Below are 26,394 nucleotides of genomic sequence, written 5' to 3' on the forward strand. Positions count from 1 at the left end.
GTCATTTTTATAATTTCTGCCATTTTTAATGGCACTGCTCACCAAGGAATATATATACTCACAGCCAAAAGAATAAACGCTTCACTGTGTAAGCACAGATCTCTGTGATAAGGAGTGCAAGGAAATGATTTGGCCCTTGATTTTGTTTCACCTTTTTCCGCAACAACCGACAAAAAAAAGAGGGTTCTAAAAACAATAATATGTGCCTCGAGAATGTATGTTTAAAGGATTTGGGTACTTTTGTCGCTTTTGAAGCTTCCCTTCAAATATGACTAACTGAGGTTCTGTAGTTTTTATAAAATTATTAGACGAAAATTATTTTAGCATGTAAAATCCCATTAACCAGTTTTGGCATCATCACAGCATAACTGTTATGTTTTACTCATTTCTCAAAAACTACAGCACCTCATTAAGTAAGATTTCAAGGGAAGCTTTTTACTATCATACTCTTCACACTGTGTAAGTTAATGAAAATCTGTGTGCATTGTGTTTTGTGTAAGAAAAAAGTACATAGACCCTTTAAGGCTCAGAACTAACATCAGTAGAGCAGTGATTCTGTTTTATCTTTGGACAATTGCACTTACATGTATTGACCCATTTCACCTGACGTCATCATCAGAATAATCTTGGATGCGCCATTTTGGTGGTCAATGTCAACGTGTGTTATTCAGTGAAGTGCGCATTTTTAGGTGACGCGGCGTTTACACGTAAGCCTATTGACCACCAACATGGTGAGCGTGGCATCAGTCGCCGCGTGTGACGCGCGTGCAAGGGGTCCATAATCTTCTACTTACATCAAAGACACCCTTGATCCTTAATATTGCCACTAAAACATATGGTCTACTAACTTTTCAATTTGGTGCACCTCATTTATGGAGCATTTTCCCTCTATCAAACAAGCTACCACTATCTAGAGTTTCAAGAGTCGTTCTCAAAACTTTCCTGTTCAATTCATCGTATTCATGAAATCTTTTGTTCATCTCAGCGCTTAGACAACTTTCTTTTGGAGGTGTTTTAGGTGCTACATGTATATAAATGCAGTTGCTATAATTATTATATTATGACTCATAATACATGTATTTACTTGTCTCTTAGTCTACACTTCTAACTATTTGAGCAGCAATTTTTGTTAAACACCCAGCATGCTTTGGGGTTTTACGACGTCAACCATAGTGACACCATAATCACCTCTTGGTGGCCGGTAACCCGTAGTTCTGCATGTTTCTCAATCCAGATGCATGTTGCCTTGCAATGTTGGGCACCTTCAATGTTTCTTTCAGGGTACCAGTGATCTCCCGTGCATCTTCCAGGATACGGTTACCGAGCAAGATGCTTATGAGTTTGCTGTTGAGTTGGAGGATGGCGAACAATGATGATGATATACAAAAACAATGATAGCTGTATGATATAAAGGCACTGGACATGTTTGGTTAGTCAAAGATCAGTATTCTTACTTGATGTATCCCAACTTATGCAAAAAAAAAAACATATTGAAGTTGCAAGAGAATAATGAAAAAAAACCAGCCACCCTTGTTCCCAAATGTGAAAACTTTCAGATGTCTAATAAAAGGCTTCAGGCCCGAGGTCTTTTATAAATCTGAGTGAGAAATTACCTCTTTCTCAATAAATTATGTTATTTCAGAGGGGGCCATTTCTCACAATGTTTTATACTATCAACAGCTCTCTATACAGCTCGTTTTAAACAAGTAAGTTTTTATGCTAGCAATTATTTTGAGTAATTACCAATGGTGTCCAGTGCCTTTGAGTAAAATCCCTAATAAAGATTTTCACAGCTTTTTAGAAATCGCTTAATAAACTTGAAATAGTTGTAAATATCGGAATGTTTTAAATGGTAACACTCATTTCAGACAGGGGCTTAAGAGTTGTGTCAAACCAAAATATTTAAAAAGCTTGACATCTAAAACAGTTACGAGCGACTGGGCGCGATGGAAGTCGAAAGATCGAGTTTGGAACAATTCTGGGGCAGTGAACAGAAGCATTATATAACTCTGCATTGTCAACTTAATTTAATGAGGCTTTCATTCAAACTGATTAATACATATAATACATTAAGTTCGCCTGTCTGAAACATATTTTTTATTTGGGGTCGACCTAGAGTCGCTCCTAATGTGTTTGGTTGGCACGACTCTTGCGTGTCTGTCTGAAACGGGTACTACACAACAGTGAACATGATAACAGATGCGAAGCATTGTTTGTCTTTTTGATGATCAAGGAAAGATGAAAATGAAGAAGTGTTTTGAAGAATAAAGTGAAGTCAATGGGCTGTTTTGTTTTAAAAAAAAATTAAAAGGGACTCACCCATGTGGGAAACTGAATCATTAAATTTAATTTCAAATATGGGGAGAACAAAGAAAAAATTACTAGACCAGGGCCCAATTTCATGGCTCTGCTTACCTTAAGCACAGAATCGGCGCTTACGGAAGCAGGGAATTCTGTGCTTACGGGAAGCGTATTTTAGCAACGAATTTTGGCTTCTGCGTGTGCATACTTCACATTACTAGGTATTCTACGCTTACAAGGCTAGCGCAGAAATTCGCCGCTTGCACATAAGCAGGGAATCGTGATCGTAAGCGCAGAATTTGGCGGTAAGCAGAGCCATGAAATTGGGCCCAGTATTTGAAACTGTGATCTCCAGACTAACACAAAGAGTTTAAAAATTAAAAACTTGAGGCTAGTCCTAAGTTAGTACGAGTGAGATAAGACTAGTCTTAACTCTTTGGAAATTTGCCCCTGTTTTAGTTTGAAAGGATGATCAAATTTAGTGAAAAGAAATTTGTTAAGATAAAATAGCAGTTCTCACTTCCTGAAATGCAGTACCAGTTCTTCTTTACTAAGGTAAGACACCTATCTGAATAATTTCATACCAAACATAGCATTTCTGGGGAAACCAACATCGGTCCATTTTAAAAGGTAACAATACATTTCTGCTGAATGTGATTCAAATTTAAAAAAACAAATCTTCAGCTTTCCCCTCCCTCTTTTGTTATTATTTATTCGCATAACAAGAAGAACAATACAAAAGACAGGAACAAAACAAAACAAAACAGGACAAAAAGCCAATGGCACATGCCTGGCATTAAAAATGTTAACTAAAGTGGCTAAAATTCCTATATGGCTCTTACCGGATGAAGAAGAACACGAGGGCAAACATCTTCTTTGACAAGAAGAAGAACAACCTGAAGACGCCAAAGAAGATGGAGAAGATGGAGATATTCCGCAGCTTCTTGAGGCTGTAGTTCTCAAAGAAGTCGCTGACCGACTTGCGGATGCTGGACGGACGTAGAGAGCGGAAGAACCACATCAGCCACGCCCTGTTCACAGAAAACAACTCAGCATTAATGTTAAGAAAACAACTCAGCATTAATGTTATGTTGTAATTTCCACTCTTATTTACAAAAATGTTACTTTAAAAAAATTGATGATACTCATGATATACATGAATAAATAAATATATATTCATGGTTTATACTTCATGTTAATAATCAGTGATCTATACACTTATATCACACTTTGAAGAAACAAAGAATAATGAAAGAAGACAAAAAACTGTCAAGTAGTATGGGTAATTTGATGGAGAACCGTAATTTAAAACTGTATTTGGCAGGCTAATTTGAGTAGCCCTAACAAAAGGGCCATACCATGAAATAGCTACTAAAAGAGGAAACAAAAACTGAAAGCAAAAATAATATTTAATTTTTCCCATAAAAAGTAAATGAAGTTGGTGGAGCATTTAAAGACAAATCAGTAACTAGTACTTGTGTTCGTGCCTGTATCAGTTACAACTACATGTACATGTAGTACATGTACATGTATCTTCTTTAGCTTTTGTTATGACTTGTATTCAAGATAACAATTTCTATATTCCAATTTGTTCCTATATTCAAAACAATGTACCAGCGTTCATAAAGTGGGTACAGTACTTAGTGCCATGTCACACAAGACAATCTTTACTGGCAACTTGGAGGCAACCACTATCTCCAAGAAAACTGAAATGTGAATGACTTTTCTTGTTGGAGATTGACAAAGCTGGTTCCTCGTTAATTCTCTCATAAGACATGGTCTTTGTTTTTCTGAAACACAATGGATATTTTTTTCTGAGACAATCTTATCTACTGTCCCCAAGAAATGTTGTCATCTATTATATCGTTGCGGTACCCTGGGCAACCTCGGTAGTCTAGTTGGTAAGACACTGCTCTAGAAATGCAAGGGTCGTGGGTTTGAATCCCACCCCAGTAATATGCCTGTGATATTTGTTCACAGGACTCAGGGAAGTATCGGTGTATGGGAATTTTTTTATTTTTTTAAAATAATGTTGTCATCTTCCTCGAGATTGCTTTGAGTGGATGTGGTCCTAAAGATGTCACTCGCCAATTCTAAAACTTACTGTGAATCTCTTCCACCAAACGCTATGACACTGACTATACTCTCTAACATGCCTTCTGTTGTATCGCTCATACTGGCTGCATGTTGCATCTATTATGGGATAACAAATATATTTGAGTCAGAATTTCTACCACCAATACCAACGTTTGTGATACAATCAAGCTAAAAACGATTATCGACGGCCAACAGAGGTGAAACAAAATGTGTTTTAAAATTTAAATGCAAAAACGTATCTTACTTTTTGATTTATATTGGCAATTTCCTTTCTGATAAATAACATCAAAACAGGGTTAAAATTAGCATTGAAAATACACTTGACTTAAAACCCCTTCAAATGTAATTTATTGTTCGCACCCCATTTGTTTTATACAAATGTATAACTTGCATTTTATTCTCCAAAATTCAATGTACTTCTGGCAGGCTATCATTGGCAATACCCCAATCTTTTCATAACAACTTGCGTAAACTGAATTGTTATTACGCTGGAAAAACAGTGATTTGGATCAATTTAAATAACCACCTCAAACACCTTACATGCATCTTCAACAAGTCTGGACACACTTAAAAACCACTTTACAAAGGCCAAACAATATCACTGAGAACAGTCAGTTATTCAAACTTTAATGGAAGACCCAAATTCTCATTAATATTCAAGTGAATGTAAATTTTAGTCAAAAAGATTTTTCAATTTTTCCTAAAGTCAGACCTCAAAGATGGTGTCCTCGCAGAAGTTGACAAAGTCTTGAAGCTTTTCCTTCTCTCCTCCTTCGTTGACGAGCTCATGGAGGAAAGCGTGTTTGGATTCCTTAATCTGTGGTTTCTCCCATTGCGCTTTATGTGTCTCTTTGATCTCAAAGTAAACACGCTCTATACGCTTGCTGCTACCTGCAAGTATGAAGAGGGGGGATAGTTCAATTTATTCAGGATTGAAAATGGGAAAATAGAGGAAGAAAAAGGCTTTGAATTACCACAATGGAAATAAGTTTGTCTAGCCTTTTTTGTGCTATTCTACACACTTCCTCAGGTTCCTATATCTTTTGTGCATAATGTATTTAATTTTCTGTTATTGTCCGTTGTTGTATTTTTACAAACTCGGTGGAGCTAAAAAATAATAAAAAAATTGTATCTTTGTTACTATCCATGAAAAGCAAAATTTAATTTATTAATTGAGCATTTGATTACTTTCCTATTATGGATGAAACGGCACGGTGAATGGAACCAAAATGCACAAAGATGTAGGCCATGGTTTGATTAATGAATGCCAGATGACCAACATACCTCCAATCAAAAGACAAGGACTCTACTTGGGTACTGTATAAAATACACCAGAGTTGGGGGACGGGACATGAACAAATTAAAAGATAAAATTACCCATGATCTCAATGCGTCCGAGGTAAGGTTCAAAGTGGGTCAGCAGACTCTCTGCAAGTTGTTTAAACCTGTCCAACCTGAAGACAGGAAGGAAACAAACAAAACAATTTATTAACATTTACATGTACATGTATCATTGTAAAAAAGTCTCCATACCGTATATTCAGAATGGCTTCAACCATCTACTGCTGTATGCGCCGTAGCACCTTGTAAACCATTATAAGGTGCTAAATAATTGGATCTCAAAATTTATCACTGCAATAACCTATCTTTCTGAAAGTTTGTATTATACTCAGCACCTTGAGTACCTTATTTGGTAGATACGTGCGCTATATAAGACTTCGATATTATTATAATATTATATCTAGATCCAACATTCCGCTTTGTATCGAATTTGTAAAAAGCTCTATATAAATAAGGTTATCATTGTTATTATTCTTTGTTATTCTGATCAACTTGCAATCACTCTCTGCGTCAAAAAGAATATAAGCCAAATTCATGTTCAAACTAAAATGCTTAATATAATAACTTAGTGGTATGTTTAAGTTGTGCGTTTTGTGGTTTTTTGTTTTATCTGAAACACTCCTGCAAGCAGGTGTTGCTTTTATTGTTAAGTTTTAACAGGATTTTTATGTTCGACTAAACTTGAAATTCAATAATAAAGTAACAATACAATTTTGTAGTGGTGAGTTATCAACCAATAATAATATTTAACCATTCTTATATAGCGCATAACACATAGTAATAAAAAATGTCCCTAAGCACTCTTGAGAAAAACACAACAGAATACAAAGACAAGATGTACTGGGTAACAAACGAAATGGATGAATTAAATGTTAAATAAGTGCGTCTTTAAAGCAATCTTAAACTTAACAATGGAGTTAATGTTTTTTAGATGTTCTGGGAGATTGTTCCATAAAGTTGAGGCAGTGTGAGCAAAGCTGCGTTCACCATATGACTTGTTCATCACTGGTGGAATAACAAACAACTTGTTTTTATTATGACAAAGATTCCTAGAAGGTGTGTACAATGTTAATAGCTCTATCAAATAAGGAGGCGCAAAATCATAAAAACATTCATAAGCTACATGTAACATTCAGAAATTTGGACCTCAAACGCTACCTATACCTACCTGGAATCGTTTGGCATATGGTCGGCCAGATTGGTTAACAAGACTGCCAGGTTGAATCCTACATAGACACAAATGAATTCCTTATTAAAAACCAAAAACATAGTCAACACTGGAAAATGGATTTCAAGAACCAAAAATTGGCTTGTTTCCTGAACTGATTTACTTTCAACAATTAAACAATTAATTGTTTTTTTAAAAGCTGGGCCACTTGTGGGAATGATTGCTTGTCTACATCTTAATAGACTGTAAAAATCTTGAGTGAATTTAAAGACACATGACACTTTTGGTAATTTTTGAAGACTAGTCTTTTCACTTGGTGTATCTCATATGCATAAAATAACAAACCTGTGAAAATTTGAGCTCAGTTGGTTGTTGAAGTTGAGAGAGCATAATGGAAGAAAAAACACCCTTGTCGCACGAAGTTGTGTGTATTCAGATGCTCGATTTTGAGGTCTCGAAAATACGTTTGTACACGCTAAAATAATTTTTGTCTCATGATCATTGAGACGAAAATTATTTGCATGACATTGTTTTACTCATTTCCCAAAAGCTACAGCACCTCAGCAAGTAATATTTCCAGGGAAGCTTTCTACTATCATTATCATCAAACTGTGTAAAAAGTTTAATGTTAATCTTTGGACATTGTGTTTTTTTTGTACTACAAAAAGTACAAAGACCCTTTAAGCATCATACCAATATCTTGGGCTGGCCCATGGAATCGTTCACTGAACTCATTGAAGTCAATACGTCCATCATTGTTTCTATCAGCACACTTCAGCAGATAATCAATCTCATCACTGCAAAATAAACACAGATAAACACAAAGTGGCATCAAAAAGCACTTAAACTGCATATGAATCACCTTAAATGAGCACTACAAACAGGATATGTTACAGGGAAACTGACCTCTCAAAATGGCTAAACATGGCTCTGCTTAGCATTAATTCATGACTTATGGAGCCCTATAAAGCACACAATTCTATGGGAAATCTACATAATTCTACTTAAGTAAGCACAGACCTCTATTAAGCGCAGTAAGCGCATAATTCTAAAGGAAGTAATCGCATAGCTCTATGGGAAGTAAGTACATAAATCTATGGGAAGTAAGCGCAGAATTCCTTGGCAAGGGGAGCGCCATGTTTTGTGGCTCATCAGGTGAATTGGGTGAACAATGTATAAAGTTGGGTTTATACTCACCATGTGTACATCTTCTGAGCCTCCATGGCTATCCTGAACTCTTTATGTGAAATCCATCCATCATTGTTCGTATCGTACTCCTGAAATGTACAAAGATCCATATCATTGATGGAATATAGATTTACATTTTCAATCTAGGGTGGAGGGGGAGGGGGCAGCAATTAAGTAAAAAGTGGTTTATGCATTAACCACATGCATTGATGCCATGACGCAGCCATCTTAGAGGTAAATGATGATGGAACAATGGAAAAACACTTCTATGTATGCGCAGAGAACAGGCCAATGAACAGCCTTCGTTTGACCTCTAGCCGAGGGCGCCCTACTGAAGTGACATCATGTGCATACGGTCTATTACTGTGTGGATGGTCTGAGTTAGAATGCATTACATGTGTACCTTCTTGAGCATGCACTGTCTAATAATGAAAATCACAAACAGGACTCGCGATGCAAAATGTGTTCGCATTTCCTCTTTTCATTTTATTATGAGATATAAATTCACAGACCGATTTGAATACATCTGTCTTCACCAAATTCAGTAGTAATTGATATTAAGATTGTATAAAGTACTCAACTATTGATATTTATAGTAACTTAATTTTCCTTATTCTCACTCAAGGGGTTGGAGGGATACAAGGGTTCTTAAAGGGGCACAGCTCAATAACTCTTTTGATACTTGTGCAATAATTGTTTGCCATTTATTTTTATTTTATTGTAGTTTGTCCATCTTCTTTGTGATTTGGTTTACTGGTTATAGTATTTTGTTGTTTTCTTCTGTGGTTTGCCTGCAGTTGTGCTTGTCCCTCCTCCCTTTTTTGAATTTTTATTATGTGTAAACAAGGGTCCCCAGTGTGCCTGTTCGGGGCTTCCCTTTTGCACCAATGTAATTTTTTATGTTGTTGTGCAATAAAGGTAAAAAACTGTGAAAAAGATTTGTGACAAATTTATCTTGTAGCAATGATTACCTTGAACGCCTCTCCAGACGCTAGATCTTTCAGCTTCAAGAACATGTCAAAGAACTTCAGGATGATCTGTCAAGATGAATGAAGATTCAGATAATTAACAAATAATAATAACTAGTTATTATTACTACTGCTTCAAATATAGTAAATAATAACCAGTCTATTAATACCAATGTAAAATATCAAGCAAATAAACTCCAGTTTGTCAAAACAAAAACAGAGGGAAAGTGCCAGGCACAGCAAGACTTAGAACTGTTTTTGTTTCTTTCAATTTTCAATGGCACAGTTGACAGACCAATAAAGAGAAAGTAAGCCAACTAACTGACTTAGAAGATGCATGTCTATAGTACAGATACCAGTTATTTAAGACGCCAACATTTTCAAAAGTTACCAGAAAGGCTATATTCTGGGCTAATTGTGGTCAAAAACTAGAAATAACGAAAGAGAGAAACAAAACAGGTTTGTTTGCTTGTATGTTTTAAAGGCAGTGGACACTATTGGTAACTACTCAAAATAATAATATTAGCATAAAACCTTCCTTGGTAACGAGTAATGGGGAGAGGTTGGTAGTATAAAACATTGTGAGACACGGCTCCCTCTGAGGTGACGTAGTTTTCGAGAAAGAAGTAATTTTCCACGAATTTGATTTCGAGACCTCAAGTTTAGAATTTGAGGTCTCAAAATCAAGCATCCGAATGCACACAACTTCATGTGACCAATTGAGCTCAAATTTTCACAGGTTTGTTATTTTGTGCATATGTTGACATACACCAAGTGAGAAGACTGGTCTTTGACAATTACCAAAAGTGTCCAGAGTTTTTAAGAAAGAAAGAAAACCTAATGATTACATTAAAAACAACTTCAACACAGGTACAGAAAAAAAAACCTAATCAAAAACTTTAAGAGGATATTATAGGATCAAGGCAAGATTTTCTACCAAGCTTTATTTTTAACAACAAAAACTAATATAGAAGAATTAGAATTATATTTAGATTTATTTATTCAGCCAATGTTAAAAAGTTAAAAAGTAAGAAATAGAGATTGTTAATGATTCAGGTTTTCAATTTAGGTTCTTCAGTAATGTTTTTATTTTAGTATGCGTTATTGATAATTTTTAGATTATATTTCAATACGACGACCATATTTTGCATTGTCCTATTGTTGGAAATAAATTTCATAAATAAATAAAAACAATTCTGACCTCTAGATTGACCGAAGATTCCACCAGCGTGTCCACCATCTGTTTTCCGATTGTACCATGCATCACGTTACCTGATGAAACAAAAATAGTATTTGGAAATGGCATTCCAAAAGGCCAGACACATTTAAAACCACATCTTTTAAAATACACAAAATGTGAATCTTCAGATTGTAACTCTACAGCATGATCAATGCATTAAATTGAAAGGAAGACATCAGCAGAACTTAGAGGGGGCACAGCAATTTCCCTCTGGTACGATGACAAGGGGTAGTTCTATGAGAAAATATTTAATTTGTATTGGAACTTTGGGAAGGGCACCAGAACAAAAGCACCACTGCAATTAATGTGGGTGCTGTGTGTTATTTCAAGGCCACATCTAAATTAGCAGGTTCAGCAGTGGCAATGGTCAAAGGAAGCAATTTGAGGCTATTTGCAACTGTGACATTTTGAATAAAAACGGTGGAAAAAAATTATTGGGCGATACCAAATTGTTGCCCATAACTTGTGCATCTCCCTAGTACAGAAAATATAACTATAATGTGTCAGCCTAATAACTATCGCATAAGGTGAAACAACCAGATTCATAAAAAGATATAACAAAGGTATACATGTAGAAAGGTGAAAACCAGCTCAGTTTCAAAAACAGTTATACGGACAAAAACAATTGAGACTTTTAATGGAGAGGACACACCATGGTTTTGGACCCACCTTCCAGCATACTAAGCATCATAACCACCATCTCCTTCTGGAGGTTCAGAAGTTCTCGAAGAAGCTCCAGCTGACCAGGATCCTGTGACAGCTTCTTCTGTAGGTTGGCAAACACGTGCAGGAAACCACCTACAGCGTCCCACAGCCTGCTATGGGCTAAGGCTAACTGGTTCCCTGAACATGGACCCTGATGGGGAATCAGTTTAAGAAGTCAACTCAAGCACATTTGAAATACTAATAACCATGGCAAACTCCAGGGAAATAGAACTAATAATAATAATAATAATAACAACATTTATAATGCACACAAATCAATTGCCATACAAGGAAACATACAAACATGGAAAATTTGAGTTGAGATATATAAAGTACTTAAAGGCAGTGGACACTATTGGTAATACAACTGTAACTCATAATAACTATTGGCATAATAACTTACTTGTTGATAGTATAAAACATTGTGAGAAACGGTTCCCTCTGAAGTACAATTAATGTAGTTTTCAAGAAAGAAGTAATTTTCCACGATTTGATTACGAGACCTCAGAATAGGATTTTGAGGTGACCGGGTTTTTTTTTCCTTTCATTATTATCTCACAACTTTGACGACCAATTGAGCTCAAATTTTAACAGGTTCGTTATTTTATGCATTATGTTGAGATGCACCAAGTGAAAAGACTGGTCTTTGACAATTACCAATAGTGTCCAGTGTCTTTAAGGAACTAGATATTTTTATGTGCAGCTGTAACAAACTAAACAAAAGAGAAGCAGCCGTAGCAAATTCCCAACTTCTTTTGGAACAAGGTTCCAAAAGTTTAGGGGCTCTAAGCACTGGGTGGTCTGTTGAGACACCAAGTGAGAAGACTGGTCTTTGACAATTACCAATAGTGTCCAGTGTCTTTAAGGAACTAGATATTTTTATGTGCAGCTGTAACAAACTAAACAAAAGAGAAGCAGCCGTAGCAAATTCCCAACTTCTTTTGGAACAAGGTTCCAAAAGTTTAGGGGCTCTAAGCACTGGGTGGTCTGTTGAGACACCAAGTGAGAAGACTGGTCTTTGACAATTACCAATAGTGTCCAGTGTCTTTAAGGAACTAGATATTTCTATGTGCAGCTGTAACAAATTAAACAAAAGAGAAGCAGCCGTAGCAAATTCCCAACTTCTTTTAGAACAAGGTTCCCAAAGTTTAGGGGCTCTAAGCACTGGGTGGTCTGTTGAGGAGGCAGAAGTGGCAGCTCAAGACCGGTCTATTTAGAAACTTCTCACCAGTCAGGCAGCCGGTACAAATTTTTTGCATGATGCTAGAAATAATGAAGATGATGATGATGAAATGATCATAGACCAGGCAAAAGGACAGCTCCCTGGAATTAGCCGATGTTGCTTTGGAGTAGGGACAAGGTGAGATCTCCCCAGGCTTACCATCTCTAGTGTTCATTTTACCAGAAAAAATCAATAAAGAGCTAAATAACCATGGGGTAAAATTCCCCAGGAATGTCCTGTTTTTCCCCCTGGAAGTTGTCCCAGAATAAAAAGTTCCCCAGAATTACAAAGCAAAAAAACGAAAAGGACTTTTTTCAAATGATAAAATTGAAACTAAATAAACCAGAAACATTGTATTACCTGAATGTACTCAGTGAGCGTTCTAAAGATCTGCTTTGCTACTTTAAAAGCACGTGAGAAGTTTTCACGACCCTAGAAGAAACAAATCAAAACAGCATGAACAAATGAAAAAAAAGAGCAGTCCAATTATTCACAAGTAACGTGTAGTATTTAGGAAAATAAGTTGCACCCCCCTGAAGGTGTTACTTCCGCTGCCGCTTCCCAGGTTATATCGTAAACTTGAGTCTGCTCCCTCAATATACTGTACATCTGGTACAGGTTGACAGTAAGATTTTACAAAGTCATGTTTTAATAAGGGAATCGTGGTGAAGAGGTTTTCAACTAGTGGTTTAATCCCAACGAGGCCTGGTTCTTGATAATTTTACCGAGACGAAGTCGAGGTAAATTATCAAGAACCAGGCCTCGGCGGGTTTAAACCACTAGTTGAAAACCGATTCAACACACTTTGATTCCCATTCATAAATACCTTTTCGGTCAAAAAACATCAACACTTTTTGGTCAAAAAGTAAAGGCAAAAATTATAATTTTTCAATGATTTCTTTCAACACAACACCCCTCCAGCTATGAAATGGTAAGGCCCTCAAGAAAACAACTCCTTATAAGGGAATGCTGTGCGCGTCGCACGTATAGCGTGATGTGGCACAACTGTCCCGGCCGTTGCTCTCGACCAATAGGAATGAAGAAACTGTCTTATAAGCACAGGTGCTAGCTCGTGTGTCACGCCCATAATTCGATACTTTTTACTGGTCTTAAACAAAGGTTTATACACACCCACGTGACGTGCTCTCCACCAATAGGAATAGCATTTATGAATTAATTTCTTTTTATCAATGTGTAAAGTTTTGGTTCTGACAAATCAATCCTCAATAATTCAAGGAGAGCAGGTAGTAGCCCTCAAAGGAGAGCAGTTTATTTATAAGGCGCTATACAAAGAACAGAGCGCCTAACAAAGGGAGGGCAACACAAGAACAACGACGAGCCAAAAGATAAACAAACAAGAGGAGCAAATTAGGATGGTTCTGGGAACAAAAGTGTCTTGAGGAGTATTTCAACACAGCCAACGACACAGCTTCTCTCAGACTTGTTGGTAACTAGGTTAGGTTTTAAGAGCAACGCGGTGCGGTGTATTATAGATTAATATTTATGAATGAGTTTTCTTAACCTACCTGTTGATCAACAACATCTTTTCCAGAGTAATGCCAGTAGAAGTCACTGATTGATTCCTAACAAAAAGAAACAAACCCCTTATTAATAAATCATGAATATGTATTGATATCCAGTTCTGTTATTTGTCAGTTGAAACTAACGGGACAAGGGGGAGTATGGCTGTTCGGGATTGGTAATAACAAAAACAGAGAATGTCTGTCAGCCATGAAGAGAGGGTGGTCAGGTTCATCACCTTCCACCTATAAGACCACGGTGGCACTATGCGGTTCAGGTTTTCAGTCCCCACTCTCCCACATCTAAACTTTAAACTTTCATTGTTGTCTTCTTCGCGTTGTATTCTTGGCTGCAGAGATTAAGTTCGCTTTTCTGAGAGTCACCATCGAGCCTTACTACCGGGGTCCAATTTCGTAGAGCTGCTAAGCACAAAAATTTGCTTAGCATGAAATTTCTTTCTTGATAAAAACAGGATTACCAACCAAATTTCCATTTGTTGCATATTGCTTGTTACTGGTATTCAGCTGCTGCTTGCTTATCATGAAAATCACGTGGCAATTTAGTTGGTAATCCTGTTTTTATCGAGGAAGAAATTTCATGCTAAGCAAAATCTTTGTGCTTTGCGGACCTATGAAATTGGGACCATTTAATCTCCAAGGCAGTACTTAAAAGTAGCATCTAGCAACAGAGTCCAATATTCTCCTGGAGACGATCAGAGCATACTGATCGAAACCTTGAGTTGTCAACCATCAGTTCTTTTCAGAATCAACACTAATCAAGGAGATTTTCACCACACCTAATTATACTCCAGCCATGCAAAGTTGCAAATCCTACTTTCTGAGAGTCACTTTCCTGAATTTACAAAAAAAAAAAAGAGAATAAATTAAATCTAATGAATGAAAGTTACCTGCAATCTGAGGAGGTAGTCCACGGTGCATATAATGATGTTAACGGTAGTATGGTTCCCTGTCTGTGTCCTCAGATAATTCTGGAAATCTATGACAGTTACAAAAATAACAATTAAATCAAAAGTTATAGAAATCTTACTTAACCACACTTTCTTCACTCTAATCCAAGTTAAAAAGAGGGAGTTATAAAATGTGCTTTTACTTTGTTTGTTTATCCTGGCGTGTTGTGGCTAAGCGGTCAAGCTCACCATGCTCAAGATGAGGTGTTTTTGACTAGCAGAGTGTGGGTTTGAGTCCCAGACTTGACACTTGTGTCCCTATATGAGCAAGACACCTAACCATTATTACTTTGTCCTTTGGATGGGACGTTAAGCCATAGATTCTGTGTGTTGTGCAATGCACAAAGAAATACACTTCTCAATCTTTTGAACAGAAAATAATGAGCTTTTTGAGATGCCCTCAGGTGTGTCAAAGTGCTTTATAGAACTGTGTGAAGTATTATTAATATTATCATCATAAAATGGAGATATCATTTTGAATCCTGAAAATCTTTGTCTGAAATTGAAGTAACTCACCGAGGTTATGTCCCTCACAGAGTAACTGAAGGAAGCGGAACAGAGCACATGTAAATGGAGCATCGTGAAGAGCCTTCTCTCCTAGATCGGGAAAGGATATCAATTCAAATGGAGATGAAACCAAATAGAAACCAAATAATAATGCATGGAATACATCTTACAAACAGTTTACCTTTCTTAATTTTGTTGCTTTAAAGGCAGTGGACACTATTGGTAATTACTCAAAATAATTAAAGGCACAAAATCTTACTTGGTAACGAGTAATGGGGAGAGGTTAGTAGTATAAAACTTTGTGAGAAACGGCTCCCTCTGAAGTGGAGTAGTTTTCGAGAAAGAAGTAAATTTCCACGAATTTGATTTTGAGACGTCAGGTTTAGAATTTGAGGACTCGAAATCAAGCATCTGAAAGCACACAACTTCGATGACCAATTGAGCTCAAATTTCACAGATTTGTTATTTTATGCATATGTTGAGATACACCATGTGAGAATACTGATCTTTGACAATTGCCAATAGTGTCCAGAGCCTTAAACTTCAGACAGTGCTTTTCCTTTAGAAGAGAGTTTACTTTAAAAAACATTTTTGACACCAGTGAACTATAGATGTGTGTGGCTGCAGCTGATGATAAATGAGGCCATGTTGAGTGTCTAGTCACCCCCTTTAAGTGTATCAAAACCAGGGTCCAATTTCATGGCTCTAAATACCAGAGAATTGTTTGTTTATTTCGCTCTACTGTATAAAGCACAAAGTTCTGTGGGCCGTAAGCACAGATTTCTAGGGTAGGCAGAGCCAAGACAGTGGCCCAAGGCCCAATTTCATTAGAGCTGCTTAAGAACAAAAAGTAGCCAAGCACAAAATTATGCTTACCAGAATAAGGTTACCAACCAAGATACCTTCTCACATGTACTATCTGTGGCTGGTATCCTGCTTATATTTGCTAAGAATAGTTATTTAAGCAGCTCTATTAAGTAGGATTTGAAACTTTGCATGGTGGAAATACGATATAGAAAGGTTTGCGGCAACACCATGTAATGACTATCTCTAATGAGTTGGGGTGGTTCTGAAAAGAACCGTTGGTTTCAACTCAACTCTTTCTCCAGAAGACGATCAGAGCATACTGATCGAAACGTCGAGTTGAAACCAACGGTTCTTCTCAGAACCACCCCAACTCATTAGAGATAGTCATTACATGGTATTACCGCAAACCTTTCCATACAGCTCTATTAAATTGGACCTAGATCAGGTAGTACCTACCAAGCTGTGTTTTAATTATCTCTTTTCACTCAATAATGAATGAGGGCAGACTTACTTTCTAGTTTCTCACGACATATTAAAGAGATGCAATGTTAATCCATCAAGAGGATCTGTTATTCATGACCCCATCCAGGTAGTAAACCAGGGAAGCTTTAACTGAGTCGCTAAGCACAAACTGAGCATGGAAATGGGTGCCCAATTTCATAAAGCTGTTGAAGCATCATAAATTGCTTACCACAGAAAGATCAAATTGCTTTGCAGGGAAAAAAACGTTACCAGTGTAACGTACAATGTTTTAGACTGTGGTGCCCTGCTAGTTTCTGCTTAGCAGCAAAAACATTTGTTAAGAATAAATTTCTGCTTAACAGCTTATGACATTGTGCCGGGCCCTTGTTCCTCAGATATATTTGCTCAATAAATGATCATTTTAAAACAAACTATTCTGCTTAGCACTATGTGACGAGGCTTATAGGCCTGTCTAAACTATCCGTGAAAAAAAAGATGAAAGCTTGCTAAGATCACTAAAAGCAAAGACAACAACCAGTAATGAATGAATACACTTCTAGAAACACCCAAGATAACAGATGTTTTTCTCTTTAGAAATAATGATCAAATAGGCTTCATCTAGAGATCTTAAAAAAGAAGAAGCGAAATCCCAAAGAATGAAAAGCAGATGAGGCATGAAGAAACAGCCTAGTAGAAGACTACGCTAATGAGAGAGAATGACTTCTATTACAGTACTCACTAACGTGAGGTCACTGAAAGTCCTAATCTCAACAATCCTACACCGTTGATGCATGGGCATTATGCAACACTGGAGGTGTTTAACCAAACCGACGTCTGACACCCAAGCACGGACCTCAACCAAGCAAAACCAATGCTGTGAATATTGGCGTTATAATAATCATATGGAATTCAGGCTTTCTTTCCCTTTTCGAATAATTCTCCAAGAGTGAATACTACCTCCTGTTCAGCACATGTTCCCTGTTGGTGGATTATTTATTCCATATAATTATTATAACGCCGCCATTATGGCATACCTCCCCCATTGTAGGATTATTTCAAAAGCGTTGGTTGTGCATGGTTGTGGTTGAGTGTTAGACATCGGTTTGGTTATACATACCTCAACACTGCAAAGAACACTCTGGTTATGTTATCACACAGGCAATAATGGTGTAGAGCTCAATGAAAATGGAGATGGTAAGTTTTCATAGAGAGTGAAATAAATGGATGTTGCACTACACCATTTGGTGTTGTTGTTGTTGTTGTTGTTGTTGTTGTTGTTGTTGTTGTTGTTATTTGTTATTACAGTAGTAATCATTTACCAATGCATTATTTAACTATCTTTTGGAACTCTGCAGGACAAAAGTTGAGTATGATTTTGTTAAAGCTGAAGCAAATACAGAGATACCACATTGATTTCCTAGCAAAGAAACCAATATCAGTGCATTAAGAATGGGTACAATTGTTTATATGTAGGGGTTACCCTTAGATTAGTTGATCAAATTTGGAAACAATTTTTTATTTTGGTTAATCACACAACAAATGACTAGTAATTCCAACTTGATGCTTTACAAATGCATTATAGGATGGTGTGTTGCAATTTATGAAACTCAGTATATCCAAATATTTTCATCTGACCATGTGAACTCAACTTTATTTAGATCCCAATTTACATTGTTGAAGTATCAAGTATTTGATTACAATAAATTAATGGCGCTCTGAACGATCTGTAACATTTCTGGCTTTCAAAGAAGTTTCACGATGAGTTTAGTTTATGTGATTTAAGGTAGTCCATGGTGAGGTAAACGCTAACACCATGTGTATTTCTACTTCCTGGTTAGATTATGTTCTTTTGGAGAACTTGTCTTGTTATGTATTCTACTACCGCGGAGTAGATTTTCAGAATTCGGGACACTTCTCAGTCCGTATAAGTCTGCGGTTAAATGAATGGATAAGCCATGGCAATTCTTGCGCTTGAATAATCAGATTTGAAAATCGAGATGTGCACTGTGGAAGAAAGTCCTCGCTTTAGACAAAGATGTAGAGAAGATTTAGACGAGTTTGATTTTGAATACAGATCTGCACAGGACTTACTGAACTCTGTCAGGAAATGCTGGTCTGATGAGTTTGGGAGAAACAAAACATGCCATGCAAGATAGAAAGCAAAATTTCATCACAATATCAAAATGATAAACAAAACTAAGAAAACCGGTATGGATATGGTTTATGGAATGGTTTCAAGATGGTATGGGAATGGGTATGGATTAAAGTATAGGGAGGTAAAAAGGTCTACTGTACATTATTTGAGACTTTTACAAGTTCATTCTTGAAAGTTTGGTCCGGCATTAAATATGTCTGCAAAACTATATTTTTCGTCTGGTATGCTTTTAGCACTCTTTGAATCAAGATGAGGTAAATAAGTGGTTAGGTTTTAACCTAAAGACTCTGCCTCATATACAAGATTGCTCATTGATAATAAAAAAAAAAAGGGAAATGTGCATCTTCTGTAACAAGTAAACTCTTTGAATCTACACAAATATTTGTACCTTTTTGCCCACAAACTATTACTTAAATTTACCCTTACACAAATGTGTGTAAGCACATTCTGTGAACAAAATTCACAGGCATATTACTTGGAGGGGGGGGGGTTAGAACCCCCAACCGTTGCCATTCTAGAACAGATGTCGTGTGACCTTTTTCACAGACACCTGGTTTAGTTGGTAAGACTTGTAAAAATGATGTAACAAAAATTGTTGTAATGTCAGTTGAACAGGGTCAATACTTATGTTCTTGTATACTGATTTTGATTTAATATAAAATTTGATTTTATACACCAGTGGAAACCATTGTTTAACTATTTGGACAGAAATGTAATAAATGAAAAGATATTCAAAAAAGAAAGTTATTTGATTCAGATTTGTTGTGACAATTCCTTATGAATAAAGCTAATCAAGAATAGAAAAGGATCAAAATATGAATAACTTAAAAAATAAAAAGGGTGTTACAAACAGACGCTAAAATCAAAGAAATCAGGGAGGGAGAATGGGAAAATTTCTCTCAATAATAGTAAATAAACAATTATTTGAGGATACATCCTCGTGGTTATGAAGGGAGTGAAGATAAACAAAAGTAAATATCAACTGAAAACCGGGGAAATAAATGGTGTTATACGTCCTGATGATTGGTCAGTCACATAATCACTCCAACCGAATGTGGAATTTTGTTAGTAGTTTATGACAGATTATTGACAAAATATTAGAGCACAGATTAGAAATCTTCAGAGTATGCTGTGTTATTCAGAATAACCTCAAGGACAATCTAGCAACGCACGCTGCCAGTAACAAGTGCAACCATCACATTCATGGAATAGACTTCTCTGGGTTTGTTTTATATGAATGAGTGGCAACAAAAATGAAATGACTCCGATGGAAATATAATCCCTAAAAGCACGATAAGGTTTTTCATTAGTTGCTGAATTCCATGCTTTAGATCACGCCACCATCATGCTTAAGGTAGAACCACAACCAGGAAGAAAAAAGAATAGCTGTGCTGAAGAAAAAGATCGCTGTTAATAACTGTGCAGCAAATTTGTTTGAGTTTCAGCATTTCAGGCTTAAGTACATCCAAAAATCCAGCCAGGAAGATAAAGAGAGAAGAAGAAAAAAAGCAGTATTAATAAAAGAGTTTCAATGCCCCCGTTACCATTAGCAACAAGACAGAAATATATGTTTTTGTTTATTACCTGCGGCTGACTCACCAGTGACTGTATAGGGGGAGGGGAGAAAAGCAAACAAACAAACTTGACATGCAGTTGCTACGCAACCAATCAAAAGTGCAAGAACTTCTTGGGAGTAGGGGATGTGATGATAAGGGGGAAACATTAAAGCTAATTTGTCAGCCTGTTGGGTTTTTTCTTTTTTTGCATGATGCCATTTTGTTTTCTACTCTTTTTTCTGCAATTTGGAGAGTTCTGCACTCATATTGATGTTTTACTGCTGTTGAAATTGGAGGCCATGTGAGCTCCGCACACCAAAGACAAAATTTTGTGAATAACACATATAAAATATTAAAAGACAGCAATGAAAACTCTTATAAATTAGTGATGTTTTTTTTGTAAACATGTTTACTCTCTGAACAGTCTTTTAGATCTATGTATTTGAAGGTTTATACCAATTTCTGAATGTGATCATATGGATCAAGGCAAAATACCTAAATTCTAGTTAACTTTTAATGAAGAGCCCCCATAAGTATGAAATTATGCATATATAAATGTAATAAACACATGCTGTTTTTTTTTAGCATTAAGAGTCAATTGATCCAAAAGGAATGAACACATTTTATGACAAGAACCACAAAAGATGTATCTTTTTACTTGTTGGTGTTTTGGAATCAAATACAAGGTTCTGCTCACTGTTTGTGGTAGGAATTTTGATGGAAAACACACCTTTGGTTTTGAGTGTCAATATTTAATGTCTGAATTGTTTAAAAAGTGTTAACTGCTCAGCAAGAAGGCAAACATTAATGAATAAATAACTTTCCTTTCCCCCCCCCCCCAGTTCTTCAACAAAATGGGACCATTGTCATAACTTTCAGGGAACAAAATATATATATTAGCCATTTCACAAAATAATTATAATAAAAATGGACAAAGCGGCTGACAAAAAAAAATTGTTCAGAAACTGAGCATTGAAGTACGACAGATTTGCTTCATAACAAAACACTTCACACAACAAGAACAAAACAAAAAGGAATTGAAACACATTTGGAATAGGTTGATTATGTAAATTTGCATAAAAATTATGTCTTTCAAGTGACTACTTTTTTTCTTGTTTTGGTTTACTTGATATGAATTTAATTCGTTTTTGTTTTATTTGCAAAAATGTCAAGTTTGCAAAAGAAATGTTGACATTTATCAGAATGTAAAAATGATGCGTCAAGATTTGGATGTAGACCATAAATGTAGTTAATAATGAAATGTTTTGCTCAGGATCAGAACATTTTATCGCAAACTTTTCAAACTTCTCAAACACACTAAAAATTTAACTCAGGCCAATAAATGTAACTCAAGTCAATAAACATCAAACAACATGACCAGAATTGAAAGATCTGGAAGAAAGACAATCAATATGACATCGCATGCAGTGATGTCAAATCAAAATGGAAAAAAAGAAACATTTTGCTGAAGATTAACGAGAGAGCGGCTGCCATCCAAGACCAACAACACACAGGAATAACAAACACACACGTTTAATAGTGGTTGGATGTAATATTGAAACTCTTTGGCTAAAGCATTTGGCAGCTGCCATATGTAGCCATCCAGGGGTGGATTTCACAAAGAGTTAAGACTAGTCTTATCTCTAGTTAGGACGCGTTACTTGTCCTAACTTAGGATTAGCCGTACGTTTTTCATATCTCCTAAGACTAGTCCCAAGTTAGGAAAAGTCCTAACTCTTTGTGACATCGACCCCTGTTATAGCATTTCATAAACCTAAGAATTGTGCTAAGCAAATTGCTCTGCTCAGTAAAAATTAGCAGTGAACCAGTCACAAAAAATGTACACTACATGGTACTTTGGCTGGTAACCTGTTTCTGTTAAGCAAGATTGTTCTGCGCTAAGCAACTTTATAAAATTGGTCCCTGGGTGGGCCTTATTTTAAAATCTTTTAGGCACAGAACTTTGCTTAGCACATACAAATCTTGCTCAGCAGAAACAGGTTACTATCAAGTTTGCCATATAATTAACATCACACTAATTTTTGCTTAGCATACAAAAATTTTGCTAAGCATAATTTTCTGTTTTCCTAACCACCACTGACGCATTCTTCAAACTGATTGATCTACTTTATAAACTCAGGGTCTACTAAAAATTTAACGAAATTTTAAGGGAAATGTTAAATTTGGATTGATACTACATTTGAACAATGTTTTAGTGCACTCCATGGTTTGACGGCCCTAAGGCCACTGCTAAAGAACTTTAGGAGGGTAAACTCTAATCAGCCATTATGTGTTCCAACTGTCCCCCTTTTCTGATTTTCCGTTAAAAAAAATTAATGGCAGGGACTAAAACTGAGACAAGGAATATTTCTAGCTGAACACTTACCGGCGTTTTCCCCAGAGCTGACCCCCAGGCCCTCTGCCTTGTTGTATCTCTCATAGGCTTCAAGGTCTAACACACTGTAAAAGAATCAGAGTTCAGTGTTACTGGGGGTGGAACTCCACTTATTAGGGTTGATCCACTTCAAAACACTGGACACTATTGGTAATGACTCAAAATAGTTGTTAGCATAAAAACTGACTTGGTAACGAGCAATGGAGAGCTGTAGATAGTATAAGTAGATTTGGAGAAAGAGGTAATTCTCACTCAAATAATAAAATATTATAGCTGAAGCCTTTTGATGCATCTGAAAAACACACAAAGTTGTGCAACAAGGGTGTTTTTTCTTTCATTATTCTCTTGCAAATTCGAAGACCAATTGAAACCAAATTTTTTACAGGTTTGTTGATTTGGGATACACCAAGTGAGAACACTAGTCTTTGACAATTACCAAACGAGTTGCATGCCTTTAACATTTAACTCTTTCCATGCAAAGGTGCCAAAGTGCCAAGGTCGTATATGTGTGATCTATTTTACATATTTTGAAAGGTTACAGGGAAAAAACATTACACGTTCATTAAAATAACCCTAAATCCTAGCACTGACAAAAATTACAAATATAAAGAGAAGTTCTCCTCAAGGCAAAAGTATATGGTGAATCTGGTGAAGAATTAGTGCTTCTAAAATAATAAACATCAAAGTTTTGATGTCAGTATTTACCTGCAGGATTCCATCAGCTCAGCTACGCTAGTGAAGAACCCGACATCCATCTTGTCTTGCAGATGAGAAAGCATTTTCTAAAAAAGGAAATCAATATATGTAATGTTTTTTTCACAATATTTCCTAACAGCACAAGGCTACTCCTGGGTATCATCCACTTTACAACTAATTTTTCTGCCTAGCACCAATTTGAAATTAAACCCAAGTCCTCTTAGTGCAAGTTTACAAAACATGTTCTTATAAAATTAAGAGTAACTGGATTTTTATAGCACTTTATCCACAGGCATTTAAAGGGAAGGTACATGTACACATTTGGTCAAAACAAATATTAACTTAAAAACTGACTTGGTAACACCATTGGAAAGCTGTTGATAGTATCAAACATTGTGAGAAATGACTCCCTCTGAAGTAGCATAGATTTTGAGAAAAAGGTAATTTCACACTAAAATAATAAAGACTTCTAGCCAGAAGTCTTTTATTCCTATCTGAAAGCACACAAATTCGTGTTTTTTCTCTCATCATTTTCTCGCAATTTCGATGACCAATATTTAGCTCAAATTTTCACAGGCTTGTTATTTTATGCTTATGCTAGGATACACCAGGTGAGAAGACTGGTCTTCGACAATTACCAATAGTGTACCTTCCCTTTAACAGCAATTATCATTATTTCAGGACAGTTTTGAATTATGAGATCTGTTTATATTGAATGGGTTAACAAGGTGCTGCAGCGCAATCAGCAGCCACTGGTAGAAACACCCGGGCAAACCCCTTCTCTTAGCAGTAAGTGTAACGGGGTTCTTTGTTTGCGCATTACCAAACACAAAGGACTAACGGCTTTACATTACATCTGAAGGACCAGGCAATAATGGTTAAGTGTCTTGCTTAAGAACACAACTGTCAATAGCGGGACATAAACCCACACTCTGCTAGTCAGAAATACCATAGGTTGCGTCCAGTGTGCTATCACTTGTGAGGAATCTGAACAACATGCTGTCGACCTACCTCCTGAACTAGTTCATTGCCGCCCCTCAGCAGTGAGATACCCAGTTGCAGGGTGCACATCACCATTGGGCTGGGCTCACCTGTATGAACAAATTAAACAAAGTTTCCAGAAAGTAATCATTAAATCCCTCTTCATAGAGAAAGTGATCTTGCCTGGGAATTCTGTAATGACTAATGGTAATTGAGTATTTCTAATGTTACTCCCATGTTATGGAATTGATCTTCCATCAAGCATACGTGCAGCCCGTAGATATGAAGTCTTCAAGTCATTGGTGAAAACACATTTGTTTCGTTCTTATTATGGAAGTCGTTATTTTTTTTGAACTGCATTTTTTTTCGTTTTTAAACATTAATTTTACTGTTTACTGGTACTGTTTTTTTTTTTAAATATATGACTAAATGGCAATCTCGGTAGTCTAGTTGGTAAGACACTGCTCTAGAATTGCAAGGGTCAGGGGTTCAAATCCCACCCAAGTAATATGCCCGTGATATTTTTTCACAGGACTCAGGAAGTACTGAGTATACAGCGCTTACACACATCAGTGTAGGGGTAAAAAAAAGAAGTTAATAATACATGATTAGGTTTAAATAGATTTCTAGTTTAGTGTCAAATCAAAAGAGTCATAACAGTAATGATTAAAATATATGCACAACATTATTTTTCAAGTGCTATCAAAACAATTTAAACAGAAAGACGACAAAACTTGTGGAAAAAAGAGCCTATATGAACAATTTGAGAATTTCCTAACGTTACCTTTAGATGCGCTGAGGAGTAGTAAGACCATCTCAGCAGCACCTCGATCAGCTAGCCTCCCTTGCTCTGACAACAGACGCTGCTTGGCTAGCTCTTGCTCCTGGGATCCAACAAAACAGATAACAATAAAATAGACAGTTAAGAAATTGGAAAGACCAACAGATCAACCACAGACCACAGATTGACAAAGAAAAGGTAATCAGTATTGACACAAAGAAACAGCATTTTGTTCTTAAAAAAGACCTACTAAAAATGTATTGATGAATCAATCAGTCAAACAATCAAAAATAGGTTTCAAAAGCCCTTTTGACATACATATTCAAGCCTATTCAAAGCCTTTTGACATACATATTCATAGAAATGTATTCATAGAAAATATGCCAGGGTTGAAATGGGTTTTTAGTCTTGTAAAGGGAAGGTACATGTTTGATAATTACTCAAAACAAATATTAACTTAAAAACTGACTGGGTAACAAGAACTGGAGAGCTGTTGAGAGCTGTTGAAGTATAAAACATTGCAAGAAACGGCTCCCTCTGAAGTAGTTTAGTTTTCGAGGAGGTAATTTCTCACTAAAATAATAAAAGACTTCTAGCCAGGAATCTTTTATTCCTATCTGAAAGCACACAAATTCGTCCAACAAGGGTGTTTTTTCTTTCACCATTTTCTCGCAACTTCGATGACCGATTGAACCCAAATTTTCACAGGCTTGTTATTTTATGTTTATGTTGGGATACACCAAGTAAGAAAACTGGTCTTTGACAACTACCAAACGTGTACAGTGCCTTTAAGTTTCCATTTGGGCTGTAGAGAAGAAATTTATTGGATAAATTTATAGAAAAATGAGAAAACAACTCAAAAGAAGACTATATTTTTTGACAAAAATCGAATCATGTACATTTGAGATGAAAGGGGGAAGAATAAAAGCAAAGCTTGCAAAGGTTTGTAGTCAGAATTATTATTAGTTCAAACGTCATGTGAATGAGAATGGGAAGAGGATTTTGGGGACGCCATAATCAGTACGCAATGTGTTTTTTAAGGTGTGACACAAGAAAATTTGTAGGAAGCATTCGTAGAAAGCATGAACCGGCTTGTCGGAAGGTTATAGTTACTGCAAAGCTTGCAAAGGTTTGGGTTACCTGGAAGGTAATGGTAGATTCTTCACTGTCATCATCATCATCGTCATCATTCCCACTACAACTCTGAATATTGAAATTAAACAATAAAAGAACATTGTTCATGAAAAAAATATAATTATCAAAATCAATATATTGATTATTAGATAAACTCGACCATTATTTCAAAAAAATATCTCATAAAAATTGGCAATAATAA

The 26,394-nt window shown here is 36.2% G+C and overlaps 1 protein-coding gene across 2 annotated transcripts in view; it reads right to left on the minus strand.

Annotated features, from left to right (window-relative positions):
- The window catches only part of LOC139934870 (ryanodine receptor 2-like), a 248,027-nt gene that overhangs the window by 20,694 nt on the left and 200,939 nt on the right, over positions 1 to 26,394 (minus strand). The window contains exons 99-120 of one of the 2 annotated variants that reach the window (XM_071929290.1): positions 26,199 to 26,261; positions 25,062 to 25,161; positions 24,308 to 24,387; positions 23,306 to 23,382; positions 22,592 to 22,665; positions 20,234 to 20,254; positions 18,586 to 18,609; positions 15,235 to 15,315; positions 14,659 to 14,747; positions 13,757 to 13,813; positions 12,591 to 12,662; positions 10,973 to 11,159; positions 10,265 to 10,335; positions 9,067 to 9,132; positions 8,105 to 8,184; positions 7,601 to 7,704; positions 6,908 to 6,965; positions 5,776 to 5,852; positions 5,111 to 5,289; positions 4,406 to 4,494; positions 3,144 to 3,332; positions 1,189 to 1,344 (exon numbers count right to left, since the gene is read on the minus strand). In XM_071929290.1, the coding sequence (XP_071785391.1) occupies positions 1,189 to 1,344; positions 3,144 to 3,332; positions 4,406 to 4,494; positions 5,111 to 5,289; positions 5,776 to 5,852; positions 6,908 to 6,965; positions 7,601 to 7,704; positions 8,105 to 8,184; positions 9,067 to 9,132; positions 10,265 to 10,335; positions 10,973 to 11,159; positions 12,591 to 12,662; positions 13,757 to 13,813; positions 14,659 to 14,747; positions 15,235 to 15,315; positions 18,586 to 18,609; positions 20,234 to 20,254; positions 22,592 to 22,665; positions 23,306 to 23,382; positions 24,308 to 24,387; positions 25,062 to 25,161; positions 26,199 to 26,261 (1,994 nt within the window). The remainder of the gene's footprint in view (positions 1 to 1,188; positions 1,345 to 3,143; positions 3,333 to 4,405; positions 4,495 to 5,110; positions 5,290 to 5,775; positions 5,853 to 6,907; positions 6,966 to 7,600; positions 7,705 to 8,104; positions 8,185 to 9,066; positions 9,133 to 10,264; positions 10,336 to 10,972; positions 11,160 to 12,590; positions 12,663 to 13,756; positions 13,814 to 14,658; positions 14,748 to 15,234; positions 15,316 to 18,585; positions 18,610 to 20,233; positions 20,255 to 22,591; positions 22,666 to 23,305; positions 23,383 to 24,307; positions 24,388 to 25,061; positions 25,162 to 26,198; positions 26,262 to 26,394) is intronic. The other variant, XM_071929299.1, reaches the window with a different exon arrangement.

Source organism: Asterias amurensis, chromosome 1 (assembly GCF_032118995.1).
Source record: "Asterias amurensis chromosome 1, ASM3211899v1".
NCBI lineage: Eukaryota > Metazoa > Echinodermata > Asteroidea > Forcipulatida > Asteriidae > Asterias > Asterias amurensis.